This window comes from Wasmannia auropunctata, unplaced genomic scaffold, assembly GCF_000956235.1.
Source record: "Wasmannia auropunctata unplaced genomic scaffold, wasmannia.A_1.0 LD334169.1, whole genome shotgun sequence".
Lineage (NCBI taxonomy): Eukaryota > Metazoa > Arthropoda > Insecta > Hymenoptera > Formicidae > Wasmannia > Wasmannia auropunctata.
This window is the reverse complement of record NW_012028721.1, coordinates 119,364-138,595: the sequence shown is the minus strand read 5'-3', so window position 1 is coordinate 138,595 and position 19,232 is coordinate 119,364. Positions and strand designations below refer to the sequence as shown.

At 38.7% G+C, this 19,232-nt stretch overlaps 1 protein-coding gene across 1 annotated transcript in view; it reads right to left on the bottom strand.

The window, feature by feature from the left end:
* The window catches only part of LOC105459707 (filamin-A), a 46,268-nt gene that overhangs the window by 21,255 nt on the left and 5,781 nt on the right, over nucleotides 1-19,232 (bottom strand). Inside the window, exons 3-14 of the mRNA XM_011705944.1 lie at nucleotides 12,666-13,009; nucleotides 12,221-12,348; nucleotides 11,858-11,872; nucleotides 11,098-11,236; nucleotides 9,875-10,159; nucleotides 9,375-9,691; nucleotides 8,586-9,012; nucleotides 8,136-8,351; nucleotides 7,501-7,888; nucleotides 3,804-4,148; nucleotides 3,037-3,650; nucleotides 1,404-1,702 (exon numbers count right to left, since the gene is read on the bottom strand). Coding sequence (XP_011704246.1) covers nucleotides 1,404-1,702; nucleotides 3,037-3,650; nucleotides 3,804-4,148; nucleotides 7,501-7,888; nucleotides 8,136-8,351; nucleotides 8,586-9,012; nucleotides 9,375-9,691; nucleotides 9,875-10,159; nucleotides 11,098-11,236; nucleotides 11,858-11,872; nucleotides 12,221-12,348; nucleotides 12,666-13,009 — 3,517 coding nt within the window. The remainder of the gene's footprint in view (nucleotides 1-1,403; nucleotides 1,703-3,036; nucleotides 3,651-3,803; nucleotides 4,149-7,500; nucleotides 7,889-8,135; nucleotides 8,352-8,585; nucleotides 9,013-9,374; nucleotides 9,692-9,874; nucleotides 10,160-11,097; nucleotides 11,237-11,857; nucleotides 11,873-12,220; nucleotides 12,349-12,665; nucleotides 13,010-19,232) is intronic.

Here is a 19,232-nt window from a genome sequence, read left to right as displayed (position 1 = left end):
TATATTAATCTGGCGCTTAATTTAATTGCCAACGAGTAGCGTGATATAAGCCAGCCTCCGAAAAACGGATGTTGCACAAAAAGAATCTTTTCTATAACTATATATATTGTTATGAAATCAATCTCCGTGCTTCCCAAATAATCATTCCCCTTGGCGTCCGTCCGCCGTCGACGCCAAGTTTTATTAAAAGTATATTTCGCTTTCGGATTAAACCAAACCGACATTTAATTTCAATGTTACGATACGGTAATCGACACAGATACTGCGTAAACGGCTGGCCCGGAGATTCACTTATTACCACCTCGTACATGACGTTTCACCATGGCAACGTGCCATGATCCTGATTTCTATCGGATTTGTTACACGATTTACGGCCGACTAATCATTAACGCCTTTACACACCAGATCTAATCCCAATATACGATTTTGAATCGAAATGTAATACACGTCATATCGTTTATGCGTCTTGTTTGTTTTTCTAAATCGTTTAAGTCAGTATTATTCGCTAATTTATAACAATCCTTACCGTCTTGTTTACAAACGATAAATCAAGAAGTGCGAACACACTGATTATTTAGAATAGTTAATTCATGATAATTAGAGTTTGTAAGATATGCAATAAAAAAATATAATAATATAATTGTACGTGTGTAAGAAACAATGTAATATGATATCATGAAAGAATGTAATAACATAATTTATTATTTGTTCAACATTTATACGATAAGAAAATAGCAGTAAGAGATTTTTCTCGATTTCGCCTATAAATTAAAAATAAATAAGTCGCGCCGTCGCGACGTTTCCATCTTATTTTAAATAAGATGGAATTTTTGTCTGGAATTTCACGTGAAGATTGAAAAGTGTAAATGCGAGAAACGTGATAAAAATATAAACCGCCCTCACGTATATATTCGTAACACAAGATTAGTCCAGATGTAACGTGTGAAGACTGAAGAATATTGTTATTGAGATCTATGAAGATTTTGCGAAGACTAATATATTAAATATAGAAGATACGTAGAATCGAAGTTTATTAGTTAATATTTCTTGCAGAAAGTAATAAATAAAGACAGTGAATACGTTAAAAATAACGTAGACGAGTTAGAATTAAAGTCAAAATATTTCTGATTAAGATGTAATATTGCACAATATATAATATTTTTTTAAAAAAAGATATTTTTAAAAAATATATCTTAATTACAAATGGCAAAAAATCTTAAGTGTTTTATAATATACACAATGACAAATTAAATTTCAGATTTTGAAAGAAGAATGAAGAGGAAACGTTTCGGTAACTGCGAGAGTGAATTTTAAAGGTGCCCGCAACGTGTCTCCTCTCATAACTGATTCATCTCCTCCGAAATAGTCGGATTTAAATTGGGGCGGATCACGCGGGTGCTCACCTTCCGGAAGTGGAGCGGATGCGGCAGGTCACTGCACCGCGGCCTGCATTTTGAGTGTCCACGGTGATGCAGTACTCCTCGCCCTGAGCCAAAGTGTGCTGAATGCCCTCTTTGATTTTACACTGGTCCGCCTTGCCGGTGGATACGCTCTGCACGTTCACCGGGCTGCCTGGCACTTCTTTGCCGCCGTATTTTACGTTGACCTTGTAGCGGCCGCAGTCGTCCGGCAGATAGGTCGCCTTGTACTTTCCGTCGTCGAGATCCTGCACTTCCACCCTGCGCGGCACTTGGTCTGGTCCCTGAAAGGGATTTAAATAGGCATCAATGTGATGATGAGCTGCACGATTGTTCGTACGACTTAATTCGATTATTCGCGGCTCACTTGACAGTTGATTGGTTCTTCTAACAACAAACTGACAATCAAATTGAGTGCGTGTGATGATAAATACGACTGTTACGGTTGGCAAAAGCGAAAGTTCCGATTGGTGTACGACCGGTATCGGGAAGCAATTTGGAAAATTTGTCGAGGTACGAAAATATGATAGATCAACTTATCGGTAATACTGAAAACATTCTGTATCATGTTTTTATATATTAAATTTGGCGAGTGCGTCGAAGTCTTGTGTATCGTGCTTAAAGTTTTGAAATAACCTTAATAATTTATAAGAATTAATAATGTAAATTGTGAAGCGATGAAAATTATAATAGTGTAAAAAATACATTATAAAGACATTTTTTTTATTAAAATTCTTATACATATATACAGAAATTATTTTCTGAATTCTTATATATTTCTTTATACTTATATATTACTTTATTGCAATTAGATATAAAGTTGAGTCTTGTATCATTTCTATATCTTTTGCTTATTTTATACATAATTAAAAATTAATAAATATTTATTTTTGTGTTAGATTATGTGCAATATATTATATTTGATTTATTATCTTTATATTACTTTAAATATTAATAATTATTAAACTTTGTTTTACATAAAAGACATGAAATCAATTTAAATTGCTATCATTTAATACATGCAATATATTTTTCACAAATGTACAATAATATAAATTTATTATAAAATAAAAATATGCCGAATCGCTTTTGCTGTATCGCAGATATTGCGCGCGAATATAAATCAGTAAAATATATTTTTTCAAGATTTTGCTATAATTAAAAATCAAAATAATTGAATTTCTAAAAAAATGAATTCTAAAAAGATGATTGCTACTCTATGTGGGAGGTACTCAACGTCCATTCCTTCGACAGTGAGATACCATTTAGTAAGAATTGAAGAATTCACGTCGGATAATTGCTTTCTTACGATATAGTTCATCTTCACCAGCTTCCATAATCTTTAAGTAGACTTAAATTATTAAAAAAAAATTCATTTATAAAAAAAGAATGTTATACAGTTCGTAATTTAATTATGTCTTATTGTTAATATCGTAGCAATATTCACGAAAATCTGTTATACTTGCGTGTCAATTATATGTTATTTTTAACAATAATAAGTTTATGGCTATTTCTCAAAAAATATTTAGCCCCCGATTTTTGTCCCCCAATCGAATATGCAAATGTGGGGATGTCACGCGATATACAAATCCGAAACACTTCGCGAAGCACTACTCACCACAACTTGCACTTCGAGATCGCCGTATCCAGCGTTGGAAGTGTCCACGACGAAGTCAGTCGGGAAGGAGGCAGTGCAAACGGGCGACACCCCGGGACCCGACAGTGTCACCTTACTGGGCTCCACGGTGGGCAGAACTTTCACTTTGAACGGACTGCCGTTGATGTCCTCGCCGTCGTAAGTAACGCCGACGTTCAGGTTACTTCCAGCGGGCGGCGGCTGATACGTCACCTCGTACAGGCCGTCACCCTTGCTCTTGATCTGCGGCTTCTGCGCCTGTCCCTTGTCGGTCGACAGCCTCACGTCCAGCTGCGCCGCTTTGGCGCACTTGGACGTGTCCACCGTGAACTTGGCGGGGACGCCCTCGCGCACCATCTCGGGCTGCAGGCCGGGTCCGTAAGCGATCACGTTCTTCGCCTCCGAGTCCGACACCACCTCGATCTTGAACGGCGAGCCGGGTATGTTCTGCTCGGCGAACTTGATGCCGATCTCGTAGTCGCCGGGTTCCGTGGGAACGTACTCGACGGTGCAGGAACCGTCGTAATTGTCCTTGGCCTCCGCCTTGACCTCCCCGTCGCCTGTGATCGACAGACCCAAGCCGCCATTGCCGGCCTCTGAAAGAAAGCATATACGCATACGTGTTATTTCCTTCGCACTTTCGCTACGTGAAAATATTTTCCATCTTCTGTGTGACAATTTGTTGCAAATTATACAATTTTTAAATAGTATAAAATTAAGAATTTGTACGAGATGTTGGCTTTGCATACCTCTGGTCTCCACCGTGAAGCGGTTCGTCTTGTTCACGATGCCCTTCTCCAGACCAGGACCGTACGCGCGGCACTTGCTGGGATCGGAGCCGCGTTGCACGTTCACGGAGAACGGCGATCCCGGGATAGGCACGTTGTCGTAGAGTATGTCGATGGTGTGGCAGCCCTCCTCGAAGGGCGTGTAGCTGACGCGGTAGGTGCCGTCACCCTGGGGGATGATTAGCTTCTCGGTCTTCCCGCCGCTGGGGTTATTTATGGTGCAGGACACCTTACCGTCGTCGGTCTTCGACTTGGTGACGTCTCTCGTGTCTATCGTGAACGTTGTTTGCTTGTTCACGAATAAACCTGCAAAATGCGATATAGCACGACATGATTGAGTGAAAACGCTCGAATGTTTTTTTTTTTAATAAATGCACATATCTAATACATACATCAGCTTTCTTGAAATTAAATTTTTATCATTCTTATATATATACTTGTTTCATGCGTGCAAATTTGAGATTGATTCTTGCTAAGCTAACTTGTAGTTAATGCATTTTTATAACAGAAATACTTATGCATTTCCGTAAAATCGAATGTTGGAACAGTGAAGTATGTATATATAGTCCTGCATTTTTTAATTTGCAATTTATTTTCTTACAGGGTTGAAATTTGACATAAAATAATAAAATAGTATACATGTTTAATAAAAATTTACCAAAACACCTTTATATTATTGCTACATCGCAATTTTGTATTAAATAATCTTTTATGTTTTTACAATAAATGCACATAAATTATATTCCTAATATATCGCTTGTAACTTAAACGTTTACTAGTTTTAAACAATACGTAATACCTAATTTAGCAAAATTATTAAACTGTTAAAATGGCAATATATAGCGAATATTGCACAAAATAATAATATGAAACGTAATTGCAATCTCTGCATGATTAACACAGGAAAAAAAACACAATAACATTTATTAGATTATTATTTGTGATATTAGATTTCAATCATCAGGCAAACTGAAAATGAGGTCATGCTCGTAGAGAGAGATGAACTTAAAAATTGTTGCTTCGTACATATTTTTTACAAACATGTCCTCAAGTATTCTTCAAGCATTCAAGTGCCTTACAACAAGTGTATGCGTTAAAAAATAGTTACGATCAGAAAGTCTGAAACAGGGATATGCCATGATAACCAATCGAAAAAGGTGCAATCGTAACATACGCATGCATCGCTATAACATTAACGCGTCTCAGAATAATCATCGGGACTTTCTAATCTTTTTTTCTATCGACAAGAATATTTTCCTCGGCACAACGAATCTTCCTTAAAGTGTCACAACATTCATGCAACTTGCCAAACTATTGTGGATCGACCCGAAAAAAATTCATTCCACATGCATATAAATATCTAACACATACGTTGTTCCTCGAAGGTCAAAACGAAACGAAACGCGAGACGTTTAAACCATTCCTATACAAAATCCCGAGACGCGTTACGAAACTCATCGCGCAAATCAGAGACGAGCACAACGCAAGTCACAGAGCACTCTCTCAATTTCCAATTGCAAAAAAAAAAAAACGATCTCCGTGCTGACGTCCTTTAACGGTACCGTGTGGCTGGATGCCGTTCCCGCTGACTTTGATCTTGGAGAGGTCCGCGTCCGGCACGACGATGGCCTGGAAGGGCGAGCCCGGCACGTGTTGCTCGTTGAAGGTGATGTTGATGCCGTAGTCGCCGGCCTCGGTGGGCAGGTAGGCGACCGAGCAGGTGCCGTCGCCGTTGTCCCTGCAATTTATCGCGGCCTCGCAGGGACCCTCGACGGTCACGCCGAGGCCGCCCTGGCCGGCCCCGCGCGTGTCGATCACGAACTCGGCCGGCTTGTTCACCACGCCGTGGGAGAGACCGGGCCCGGTGGCGCGCACCTTGCCCGGGTCGGAGCCGTGGACGCAGGTGAGCCGGTACGGCTGATTCGAGAGCGGCTCGCCGCCGAAGCTGATCCCCAGCAGATACTCGCCTAGCTCGGTCGGGGTAAAGTTGACCAGGTAGCCCTCGTGGGACGGCACCACGTGCGCCTTGACGCGGTTGCCGGACGGGGCCGTGATCGCCACCTGGAAGTCCGCCGCCCTGCCCGCCTCCTGCGTTATCACGCGGAACTGCTGCAGGCTGTTCACCGGGGCCGCTGCGAGGACGTTTGCGGGTTCTCGTGGTGAGCCGCGATGCGTCTTTCGCTTGTGCTTTTGCGCTGACACGGGACGACGGCCCGCGAGCGGCGAACGGACGTCGCGCCGGCTCTCGCTGGTGAAATCGCGACGGTGATCGGTCGACGATCGATTGGGATTGAATGAGATAGGAACGTAACTGGCTCGTTCGATCGAGAGATTAATTTGTAATATGCAATTTACGGTCGACGCTCACCAGCAAGTATACGGCCGGACGTTCGTCGCGCAAAGTTACCGTAACGGGTTAGATCTCAAATACTGGATATGCATCGAGTTGTGAGAGAAAGCCATTTGCTACATACATATATAAGCCCACAATGCGCGTGTAAATTAGGCAGAGCGTATTCCAAATAAGAGGATCTCCCGGCGGTTACGGAACACTGCGGTAATGTGTCTTAGCTAAAAGTGCATTCAGTTACAACGAATATATTATTCAGCGTGCAGGAGTAATTATTTATTATTCTAGCGATATATATTGATTTCTTCAACGCATTGCTATTCTAGCTCTTCGAATTTTATTTTCGTGACGCATTCGGCGTAATGGAGCCGCGCTGCCTTCCTTCGCAGTGCTCCAGGTAGAGTTACGTGGAAGGCACGATACGCGTGGAGCACCGAAGTGCAATATTTTTAGACGAAACGCGAAATTGTGTACGTGTGTATATGTGTCAACTGTGAGGAACGCGAGCGCCGTTATAAATAAATCATCGGTTCGCGCTCCAGCAAAACATCTCTCCGCGGGGAGACCTTGGCAACGTGTATTTCGAAAATCTAGGCTAGATGCACGCATCTAGCATGGCAGCACCCCGGAAAAGATCTTCGAAAAAAATATCGGCCGTATGCTACGAGACGAGAATTATCTTCTCAATAACCGCTGGAAGCAGCGCGATTTTTGGCACAATTTATTTCCGAGCTAATGCACCTACCACAGCCAGTGCACCTACCTAAGTGCAAGATCTTATATTTCATTGGCAGTCATGTAATTGTTAATCCTCTCTTGACCGCGAAGTTTAACGAGTTATCAAATTAATAAATAATAAAAAAAAAATAATAAAATTTCTATTGTGGGATTATTTCACTCAAACCAACAGATGCAAAATATAGACGATAGATATAAATGTCTTTGATTGCTTCTTGTTAATCTATCTAATTTATAAATTCAGTCTATTGTAGTAATTTAAAATAAATAAAGTAATATATATTTTACTTATATTATAAAAATTATAATAATAATAAAAGTCTATTAATCGATTAAACACGCTATCAAGTTTACCGTCATTTCAAACGACGCGACGTTACGCGTTAAAAAGTATTGAATTATCCCAATTTTGCGGGATACAGAATGCTGCGTACAATATCTTGATTCGAGCATATCTGCGATGAGTGACACATTCATCAAATATTTAATCTGATTTTAAGTAAACCGATAGCGTATACGATAATCGAAATATTAGGCAACACTCAATGAATCTTCGATAATTGTACTCACTTGGTTCCAGACCGTCCACTTTAACCTTGGACACGTCCACGTGAGGCTGAACGTTGACCTTAATGGGGCACTGGGGTACCTTCAGACCGCCATAGTTGAGATTCACCGTATAGTTTCCTGGCTGAGGGGGCATGTAGTCCACGACGTACGTGCCATCCTCGTTATTCGTTGTCGAAATTGGAAGTTCCCGGCCTTCGGGGTTCAGCAGCTTAACGTCCAATTTGCCGGGGCCAGCCTCGCGACAGTCGACATTGAAATGCGTGGGGACGTTTGACTTCACACCTTTCTCAAGACCGGGGCCGAAGGCGGAGACCATGGCAGGATTCAAAGGCGAAGCTATCTTAACTCGGTACGGGGATTTCTTCGTGGCCACTCCGCCGTAGTTCACCTGAAAAAGAGATATTTTTAAGAAATCAAACTAAAAGTGTGATCGGTCTTTTACTGAGTATTTTAACAAAGTTTTGTGCAATATTTTATGTATCTGTATATTAATTTGAGTGGAATCGACTTCGTTTTGCTACGAAAATTCACATTGATTACTTTAATTCTGACTTAAAGATAATATATTATACAAAAAATCGTACAAATAATAAAACTTTAATTCAAGATTTACGAAATCAGTATTCTGATTGTACCATCACAACATGCTGGGAACTAGATGTAGGTGTGTAGTGCGCTTGAACAGTCCCGTCCCGCTTGTCATCTAATCTGAACGGAACTTCCCTTCCAAGCGCATCCTGGATGGCGACTTCCAGAGCCGCCTGACCGGCCTTTCTCGCATCAACCGTAAAATGCGTCGGTTTATCTCGGGCAACACCTTCCGGCTGAATTCCTGGTCCATTCACTTCAACCTGCAAAGCAGGTAATATCCTTCTTTTATCGAGTCAATAAAAGCAATATTTTATCATTTATTTTGTTAGTAGTAATTTTATTAGTAAAAAAAACATAAAAATCTGTAAAAATCGATGAAAATCTATAAAATCTTGTTTTTCATTACTTAATAATTTTATACATATCTACATTTATATATGTAATTAAATATATTAAAATTTATATCAACATGTGCTATACACTCTCGAATTTACCTTCTCCGGATCGAAGTCGCTCTTCGGTGAAATAGTCGCCATATAGGGCGATTTAGGGATGTCCTCGTTATCACAGAGGATGTGGACCGCGTACTGGCCCGGCGCGGTGGGTAGGTAAGAAACATCGGCGGTTCCATCGCCATTATCGTTGCATTCTATCTTCGCTTTGGATGGGCCTTCGATGGAAAAACCAAGGGCGCCGGTCTCACCGTTTGTGTCCACTGTAAATTTCGCTGGATGGCCGACGACGCCGGTGTGCAGACCTGGTCCGAAAGCTCTGATGTTGGACTCCTTGTAAGGAGCCACGTTGACCTCGAAGGGCGACTTCGGGATCTCTTTGCCGCCATACGTGATCATTACCACGTGACGACCTTCTTTAACCGGTGTGTAGTGGCACTTGTAAGTCGTAGGGTCGGTTTTGGACATTCTAAAGTAATTTAATGCAATGGCCCGTAAATTGAATTAAATCATAATAACTGCATTTAGAGCAAAACATCTCGCGCAAGATATTTGCTTTATTACATATTTTTCTTATTTTCTTTTTCAAATTTAAGCAGACATAATTTTTCTAATTTTATTTGTACAATTCTTGCAGTTCTTATTCTTGATAGTTGATTTTCTCTCATTAACATTTAAAATAAATTATACGAAAATAATAACTCTTTACAATTTAAATTTATTCGAAAATAATAAAATATAAAAATAACAAATATGGCATAATAAACCAAGAAAATCTTAAAAGTATCAAAGTCTTTTTTAACGATAGTTTGCTAAATAGCAAGAACTTACTGTACTGGTCGATTGACGCCTCCCGGGCCGATCACGCGAATATCCAGTACACCCTCGCCAGCGTCCTTAGTGAGAACGACGAAATCGGCGATGTCCTGTACGCGGACGCCAGTAGGCAACAGCCCTCGTCCGTACGCTCTGCATTTCTTCGCGTCGGAAACCGGCGCTATGTTAACGCCAATAGGACTTCCGGGTATGGGTTTGCCGGCAAAGAAAATATTGACGGAATGTAGACCCGTCACTGGCGACACATACTCGCATCTCCAGACGTCTGGCGAGGTCTGGCGCAGTTTTGCCGGCACCGTCGTTTTGCTGCCCTACGATAAAATTACATATATGCAATTATTTTAACGGGATAATAAGATTTATTTATTATAATAAATTTAAATCTATAATACTTGTAACAAACACTTCATCTGTTATTTAGTAATAAAGGTCTAACGAACATGTTTTTTTTTTAATTTAACTTTAAATTGAAAGCGACATTATTTTTTTTTTACCTGCGGATCTAAGATAATGACTTCCGGCACGCCGCGACCGGCGTCCTTCGTAAAAACGTCGAAGAAGGTAGGTCTATTCACGACGACTCCTTCCGGTTGCAGACCCGGCCCGCTCGCCGTGACTTTGCTCGGATCGCCGGCGTGTCCCTCGACATTAACGGTGTACGGGCTCTTCGGAATTTCCCTGCCGGCGAAGAGCACCTTCACTTTGTGCGGACCTTCCGTCTTCGGGGTGTACGACACCGAGTACGTCAGATTCCTGTCCTTGTTGAATCTGATGTCGACCTTGAAAACGCAATCGAGTCGAACGTCATCAGAATATGACAGGAGAAGAAAAGACAGCGTTCGTTCAACTTGCAATATCGCGAACGCTCATGCGTTCAGATAATACGTAATATATCACGCGGCACACAAATAGTCATTGCATCATACGTGTTCACGTCCTGCGTAATTATTCCGATTGCGATAAACATCTCTTGACTTCCGGCAGTACGCTCGACAATAATTGCCGTTAGCATATATCTACTTAATATAAACGACATAGATTTCTGCGTTTAGTTTACAGAAAATTTTGGTTCTGTTAGCATTTCTAGTAAATTAAAAAATTATCTTCTTTTTCAATAATGATCGTTCGTAAGTTTCGATTTTATCTTAGTAATCAAGTAAACTAAAATATTATTAAAAATAAAAATCTAACTGTAATAAATCAAACTAGTACTCCTTCAACTTTTCTAAAAAAATTTACTACAAATATAATTTTGTAATCCTTTCATAATCCCGTATAAATAAGTTTAATTACTTACAAAAAAGAAATTCGTATTTCGGACATATCAAAGGAATGTGAAAAACTATTATCTTTGGGAAACATTTGGAATGTAAAAAAACTATTTCAAATTTTTGGAAACAATTTGCATAAATTTGCCTAACCAATCTTTTGTAGCATAAGATATTGAAACATTTTATATTTAAATACACGCACACAGAGAGAATTTTTTTTTAATTTACCCTGCAAATCATGTTAATTATGGGACAATATAGTGTTTAGGCAAATTTTACTGTGCACTACAATAAGATTTCGCAGTAAAATTTATTGTAGTGCACAGTAAAATTTATCTAAATACTATATTGTCTCACAATTAACATGATTTTCAGGGTAAATTTTAAAAGGAAATTCTCTCCGTGCATGATCGAGCATTATTTTCGATCGGCGCGAAGGTCCTTACCGGTAGCTTGTTCCCTTTGGGATCATCGACGATGACATCAACGTTACCCTTGCCGGCGGAGAAGGTTTCCACGGTGAAATTGGCAGGCGCACCGACGATTGGACCGGTTGGTTCTATGCCGGGGCCGTAAGCGCGCACTCTGCGCAAGAAAACACCGTGAGAAAAGGTAATTTGCGAGCTGCCAGCCAGCGGCCGCGACGTTGTTACATCAATACGTTAAGTAAATCCATTTGCCAGACGGTTACAAGCGTTGCTTTGTGCTACGCGTGGTTGCGCGATTTGCGTCGTTCTTTTCAAAAACAAATTTGCAAGCGCGCGACGTTCTTTTTGCAGACACTTGCGGCCACTCACTAATATCTAGTTAGTTCAACTCGGCTCCTCCGTGAAACTTTCGGGTATGTATACACGTGTGTACAGAGAGATTGATCAATGGTATCAATGGTATCATACGTTTTGAGAAAAGAAAAAGAATATATCTGTCTCGCAAAACTCGGAATAAGGTATAAGGTTGTCAGTACCATACTAATCAAACTCTCGCTCGTTTCCTCTTCAGGAAGTTTGCAAATCGTGTGTATTGTATGTACTCGCTAACCGCGCACTACGCAGAGTTTGTTTACTCTATCAAGCGTTTACGTACATAAACGTACAAAGGAATGATTAGGAGTGTTGGGTTAAGAGGTAGATCTCATCAAGGCGGCGGATAAATTAATTGCGCAAAAAACCGTTATACGTCACAATACATGATCATTGCGCGACTTACCGCGGCGGTGGGATGCTGCGACCGAGAAATGAAATAAATTGATTAATTAATCACAGTCGTCACTATACCAGAGATCTACAAGCGCGCACTTTGTCTCTCGTATTTCTTATACCGAATACCATACGGCCAAAAACGAAAAAAGAAAATCATTTACAGTCATCTTATCCTCGGACGATCGAAATTATAATAAATATCACTGATTGATAACACTTTTTACGAGCAATATAATTTTTCGAAACGAAAAAATCATATACAATATTTGAAATAAAGGAATTCGCAATAATTAAATAACAAAAGTAAATAAATAATCTAAAATACGTCCTCGTAATGACGCTTTAAAAAATACAAATTTTCTATCCTTACCTGTTTGGATTCGTGCGGGCGCGCAGAGGTGCACCTGGTTTTAATTTTGCGCTGGGATATTGCGACAGGTATGTCATCATCGACATCTCGTCGATGTTTGGGTTCACCATCTCTTCGGGTTTAATGAGCTGAAACGAGAATGACGTAATTCATTTCACGCTTACAATTAGCCGAGGAATTAAAAATTAATTTATCCATACTATACATCTTCTAGTTTTTACGTATATATGTTAACTAATCAGATCTTCTCGCAGCTCATCTTTGATTAAAATATAATCCATTAAACAATCCATTAAATAAAATAAAATTTAACAACAAAATTAATGTCATATAATTAGTAAAATCTAGCATAATATTATTATATTATAATATTGATCAAATCTTTCTTTATTTCGAGTAGAGCTTAAAATCAAATGATTTATGTAATATTGCGGCGCGTGCGAACCTGAGGAATATTGAGCCAGTCGTCAGCGAGACCCATCGCTTCGGACGCGTTCTGGATCGCATCTTTCGGGTTCCAATCCTGCCAATCCGGGCAAAGGCCGGGCGCGACGGCGTCAACAAGCGCACCCACCGCGCGGCCGTCATTCCAATCGGAAGTGAAGTTTGTGATCGGCAGATCCGGCACCTTCGACTGGATCCAGTGCATCAGCCTTTGCTTCGGAGTAGCGCCCTTGTCCTCGCCGTCGTCGCCTTCCCACATGGGCATAGAGATCGAATAGTGCAGGATCAGGGTCCATATTAGACCGAGGATCAGCTTCAATTTGCAGTCTACGATGTCCGAAGAGTCTGGAAAAATAGAAAAGTAGATAAATTAATTTTCTGTGTATGAGCAAGCTTTTATAAACCATATATTATATTCTGTTGCTGGATAAGATAGTGTCGAAACATTAGCCGTGGCAACGTTTTAACAAATCAATCGTGTCTATTTATGAATCTCTGTCTCTTTTTATATGCTTATTTGTACTTTTATTTTTATTTTATTTTTATTTTATTTTTCTTTTTTGTTAATTCTCTCTTTTGTACTTTACTTTGTATTTTTTATATTTCCGTTACCGTTCTTAGAGGGCTTGCCCTAGAACGTCAATAAATGCGTTTATCTATCTATCTATCTATCTATCTCCTGATATTTTCGAGTCGATTAACAAGAGCTAGTTTGCTATTTGCGAAAGATTAAATTTTGCTATCATGAATTAATGTAAAAATTTTTTCTTATTTAAATATTGCAAAATATGAGTTCATGTAGAGAAAATTCTTATTTTAAAGTTGTATCATTTGCAACCTGTAATAAACACGCGCGCGAGTTGAGTAATAATTTAAAATTGAAAAGTACAGCTATCTCTTATTATAAACTTATTATTCATGAGTGAGTAACTTCCTCTCTTTCGCGAAGAGATTTCATTGAGTTTTCCCTTCCGTTGCATAAAGTCTTATTATTCATCGGTAGATCGATCACCGCGCAATTATTCGACATGAGTAAGATCGAGTGGGCGTTATTAAAGAAATATTTCGCCACGATGCATTTATGGAATCGGGATGTCGCGTTCCTTCACAATGCATGTCTCGAAGTGACGCTAACGAAAAAGCGCGTTACGTGTTTGCGCAACGAAAGTGCTAATAGATATCCTCGACGCGCAAATGATTCATGTTGAGCGATCGCCAAACGATTGTGAATACGTGCAGAATCTGAATTTTCTACAGAACTGTATCAATTGTGATTGGTAAACTTTTAGCAAAACAAGCAAAGCTGCATGTGTGTCAGAATAAAAATTAAAATCAGAACGCATAACATGTATGTGCAATATTATCAAAATGCGGAAATAGTGAATAGAAGTAAACAATTTAATTTTTTTGAAAAATCACCTTCGGTACAAAGATCTCTCTTACTGACACTGAGAGCGAACCAATACTTGATTTCAGTTGTAATAACTCAATTGAAGTAACCAACTCGTAAATAAATCAACAACGTTCTATCACACACAATGGAAGCATATCTTTCTTACGTCCGATTTCATCGTAGATTAACTTTAATCTCGGTTAACTTATTCTTCATCTTTTCCTAATTCTTAGAACTAGAAAAAAATGAGCTAACTAAAGCAAAATTAAAGTTAATCTACATGTGAAAATGGGCATTCATGAGATACTGACAGATTTTATGAGACAGTGAAAGATTTTAATTGTGTCAATCGTGACAAAAATCACTAAGATTAATCAGCATAATTTAAAGATAACTAATTTTTTTATTTTCTTATTACATCAACTTTTATGTAATACGCTGATAATTCAAGCATGCTATTCCGCGCGTAACGTCTCGACACGTCACTCTCTTGACATATCCCTCCGCGAAGATAAAAAGGAGCTCTCACGGTTGTCGTAGATCTCTTGAGAATAACGCATGAAGATGCACTCGGTCGCGCGAATTTAGTCGGATCCGAAGCCGCCGCGGCTATTTCTGTCGGGCACTCGACATTGTCCCGCCGTCGATGAAGTTCGCGTTGTTCGCACGACGCGGGGAATCGCCTCGTCGCGTCGCCATCGGTGACGATTCATCCGGACTATTTTCAGCAATTACCGAGAGCTAACCAAGTGATGTCAGCGAAAACGTAGTTAACGTCGTGACAACGCGAACCGGCCAAGCGCCAGCTAATTCACCCTGTGACGCCAAGCCTCCGAGATTCTCGAGCGTTCAATCTTCCACCCACCCGACTTTCTCATCACAAACAATTAAAGTGGAGACTAACATCCCTGGTATCGAAACCAAGAACCTCTAAAATCTCTATATAGAAATATAAGAAGAAGATATTCTTACAGTACATTATCTTATAATATACTGTAAAAATAATACCTGAGTTATTCTCAATGTATAATATTATAATATACAGTTAATATGTAAGCGCTTTCAAAACTTGACATGCTTTGATAATGTTGGGTTTACATCTATAATGCAAAGAAAGAACAATGCGCGCTCTCGTACCTTGTAATGTTACTCGCGCGATGACGTGAATAATGTGCGTGAAAAAAAACGAGAGCGAAATATAAGGTGCTATCCTTTTGTTTGAACACTCGAAATGGATACCCATTGTCGAGTCTCTCCTTTAAGTTGCACTTTACTTGACCGCAATGCAAAAGTCGTATGCCAGCTTACAGACGAGCTGCAGAGAAAGTCTCCAGTATGCAGGCAATGCAAAATTTTACCGTAATAAATGAGCAGATAATTCGATGACGTATTATTATTTTGTTTGAAGATACAATTAGTTTTATAACAAATTCATTGAATTTTCCCTATTTTAAGAGATTACTCAATATTATACTTGAAGACTGAACTTTAAATAACTGTGCAGGCTGCGAGTCTTATATCAACTATAATTTTAATTGATTCTCCAGAAATTATGACAATATGCAGGACGCAAAAAGTCCTGAAAATTTTGTATTAGAACGCCAATACGACTGTTGCTGAGAATTACTTTACTCGTACATTTTTCTCGCGTTGCTTTTCAGCGAGCAATAATTCACTTGTCATCGACGCATCTTAATGACCAGTAAAGCCAGAGACGCCAATTGCATTCCTCTTGATACTAGGTAATGGACATGTTTGCTTCCAATGCTATAGATGCTATAGATCTTTATACGGAATGATTCTTGCAATGAGATACGATCTTTCGTAGAAAATAAGCTCTTGAATTACAGACATAGGATACAGCTCTTTGTATTATTTCACTATTTCAATTTTTTATTACATCAATTTACTTTATAAAATTGTCCAAAATCTATTAGCAACTTTTGTAACTCAACATTTTAACAGTAATAAGTATTTTAACAGTAATGAAAAAATGGTAATGTGATAGTACTGATAGTTGTTAACATTTTTTTGTTAGCGATTATAAATGCACGGAGAAAAAAAAAGACGATTAAATAGTCAGCAATAAAAAATTCATTAATGGGATTATGTGTCAAGACCGCATTGTGATACTATTTTTAAGAATGTCGACAGTAAGGTCGGCATTCGACTTCAATGATTTAATGCAACAAATTTCAATGACACCCATATGTGCAAATAAAAGTAACAGGTGAATCTTCATTAAGGAAAGACTGTAAGTAGAAATCCCAGTGTTAATAGAATGAATAGCCAGCCAGACGTTTTATTTTCTCAAGATATAAGGCTATACTATACGAATATCACATGAATACTTGTCCTACGCAACGCGATTACTAGCACAATGTATCTCTGTGTCTGCAAAAACATTATATCAAAAAAGGAGTCATATCGCAATTGACTAATGAATTATTTTCCAATATTTTATAACGTTTCACAATTCACACGAGTCAATAAAAAAAAAAATAATTCGAAAATCAAGCAAGTACATATGGGCAGTATCAGAGGCTTTAAATTTTATACCATTCTGCGAACGGTAGTAAAAATTTATTTCCTCGTCTCGCATTAACGTGGCGACCGGTCGTGCGCTCGTCGCTGAATAGCGAGCTTCAAAGTTGAATTCGATGACGTAATGAATATACAGTCTAGTCCCCATCATAAATATACAATATCGGCGCGGAATTCTAAAATCTTCCGACAGGAACCGAAGGAATCGTAGGCTCCAAGAACCCGAGGACCGCTTTAAGAAAAAAAAAAGTATACCGATCAGAATTCGCGGGTCCAGAAACGGGCCATCTTTATTACTCTTTCATCTGGCCCCGACAGTAGTCGGAGTGATCTATTCTCGGATCGCGAGAATCTTTGTTGTGTAAAACGAGACTCCCAAACGGATTCTTCGCGAGCGCCGTTTCCGGCGGTGCTGGGATTCGAGAAGAGGAACGAGCAGGAGAGGTCGTGAATCAGGATAAAACTTTATTGTCGTTCCTGCATTTTTATGAGAAACAGTAACGAAGATTATACAAGCAAAAGAGGCGAATAAGAAAATTGGATCGCAAATCGTAGAGAAGTTGCGATGAAAACTGCGACGATCAATTCAATTATCTGCCGCACGCTCAATCGTCGGCTTGAAGCCATTAAAGATAATTTAATAATTAACGACTAAATGGAGAATTCTGCGATATTGATTTTTCTTTCTTCGTGTTAACGGTACGCGTGTAATATTACAAATAACTCGGCCACGAATCGTTGAATCACTCGTTATATTAATGTGCAATTAAAAAGACTGGACTGAATATCGCGCATACACTTGTCCGTTCGTGACGTTTTCAACGGCACGTCTTCCAACAGCGAGTTTAGACGGTGACGTCACTAATCCTCGAGAGATTACCTCACTGAGCGGAGAGAATGCCTGGTCAGATCTTTGCCAGAGCGATCCTCTCTTTTCGATTGTCAAGGTGCGCGATCGACATCTGTCAATGAAAAACTGCACCTCAAATGTAAATTCAATGTTCTTCAGTTTGATATAATTGGCAGTGCTTTTCAATATTTTCCACGCGTTTTCCAGTTACTTTATTTTAACGTTTATTTTAACTTTTTATATTAATTAATTCACTATTTGATGTGAACCAAATAATGTAATTAATATAAATATTCATATTTATATACAATGTATAATTAAATTAAATAATACAAATATTCATATATTCATACAATATATTAATCTTTTAAATTTATATTAATTACATATTTCATTTGATTCTCGTTAAATGGTCACAAACTTTGAAGAAATATTTTCGTTTGGCTCGCACCTATAGAATATAATATTTGGAATTTGTATAGCTATGGGACGAAGGCGAAATTTTTTGTGTTTCTAAAGTGCTAAAAATAAAGAAAACAAGCAAAGGAAACGACATATAATTCAGAGTTCAATATTTACTTTCTTGCAAAGTATTTTTCATAGGCACGTGAAAATGTGGCAGACAAACACAGTTCGGCAATCGTCGAAAATCCGAGTTGACGCGTGCGGGGACACGCTCACGCGCGATTACGTGCGTGGAGGATAATCGTTTAATGTCAAGGTTGCGTTCGAGAGTGAAAGTAATCGCTCCCAATACCTACACCGCAAATTACGCGCGGAAACACTATAATTATTTAAATAGCATTGTCACTTCTTCGTGTTTATGATTTCTCGTTGAGTTATGTCACACTGGAAAAAAAAATTTTGACAAAAAACCACGCACTTTTAACACGCTATTCGTAAAAAATGAAGGCCGCATGGAAAACACTTTGAATCTTTTAATAATAACATTGATAATTATTAACAATCTAAATGCAAATTTTATATATAAAACTACATAACATACTTTGCTTGTTTTAAAAAATCTAAATTCTCGAAATAATGTCGTGTACTTGTTATTGACAAAAATACCTCGACCCAACGAAATTGACCGTTGTTAGTTTCCTTGGGAAGACTCGATCTCAACTCCATTTCAAGTAAATATTATACGACCGAACGTGAGAAATCTTTATTGCTGAAAACAAGTAAGTTGTATCTCGCAGTATGCAACTTATATCCGCGACGAAAAATCCAATTTCGTGAAACGTACTCACGAATTCTATCTTCAAAACTAACAGATAAACTGCTTATAGGCATGTTTGGGCTCGCGACAAAGCAACAAGGATCACAATTCATGTACACACGATAAAATTCGATTTCGAAACGTGCACGGAATTTCAAATTTCATAGATAAAAATAATAAAATCAGCCCACACGTGTTGAGTCATAAAACTTTATCAAGGGACAAGATAACCCTCCAGAAAAATGATTATCTTATTTAAAATTGATAAAACCGAGTTGGATTTAAGATCTCACGTTCGGAGCAAACATTGATTTTTGCGCATAAACGAACTTGGTCCCATAAGTATGATCACCAATAGATAATCCATCAAATAAAAATCGTAACACTATTAATTAATCTGTAAAATAACTAAATTTTAAATTTAGTTATTAAGTAAATCTCATATTGTTATAAATTATTCTCGTAACACAAGATCATTGGTCTAGTCAATCTAGCCACAGAATTGTTCAAAATTTCTTTTTCACATAATCGTTTAGTAAATTCTTTATACATATGAATT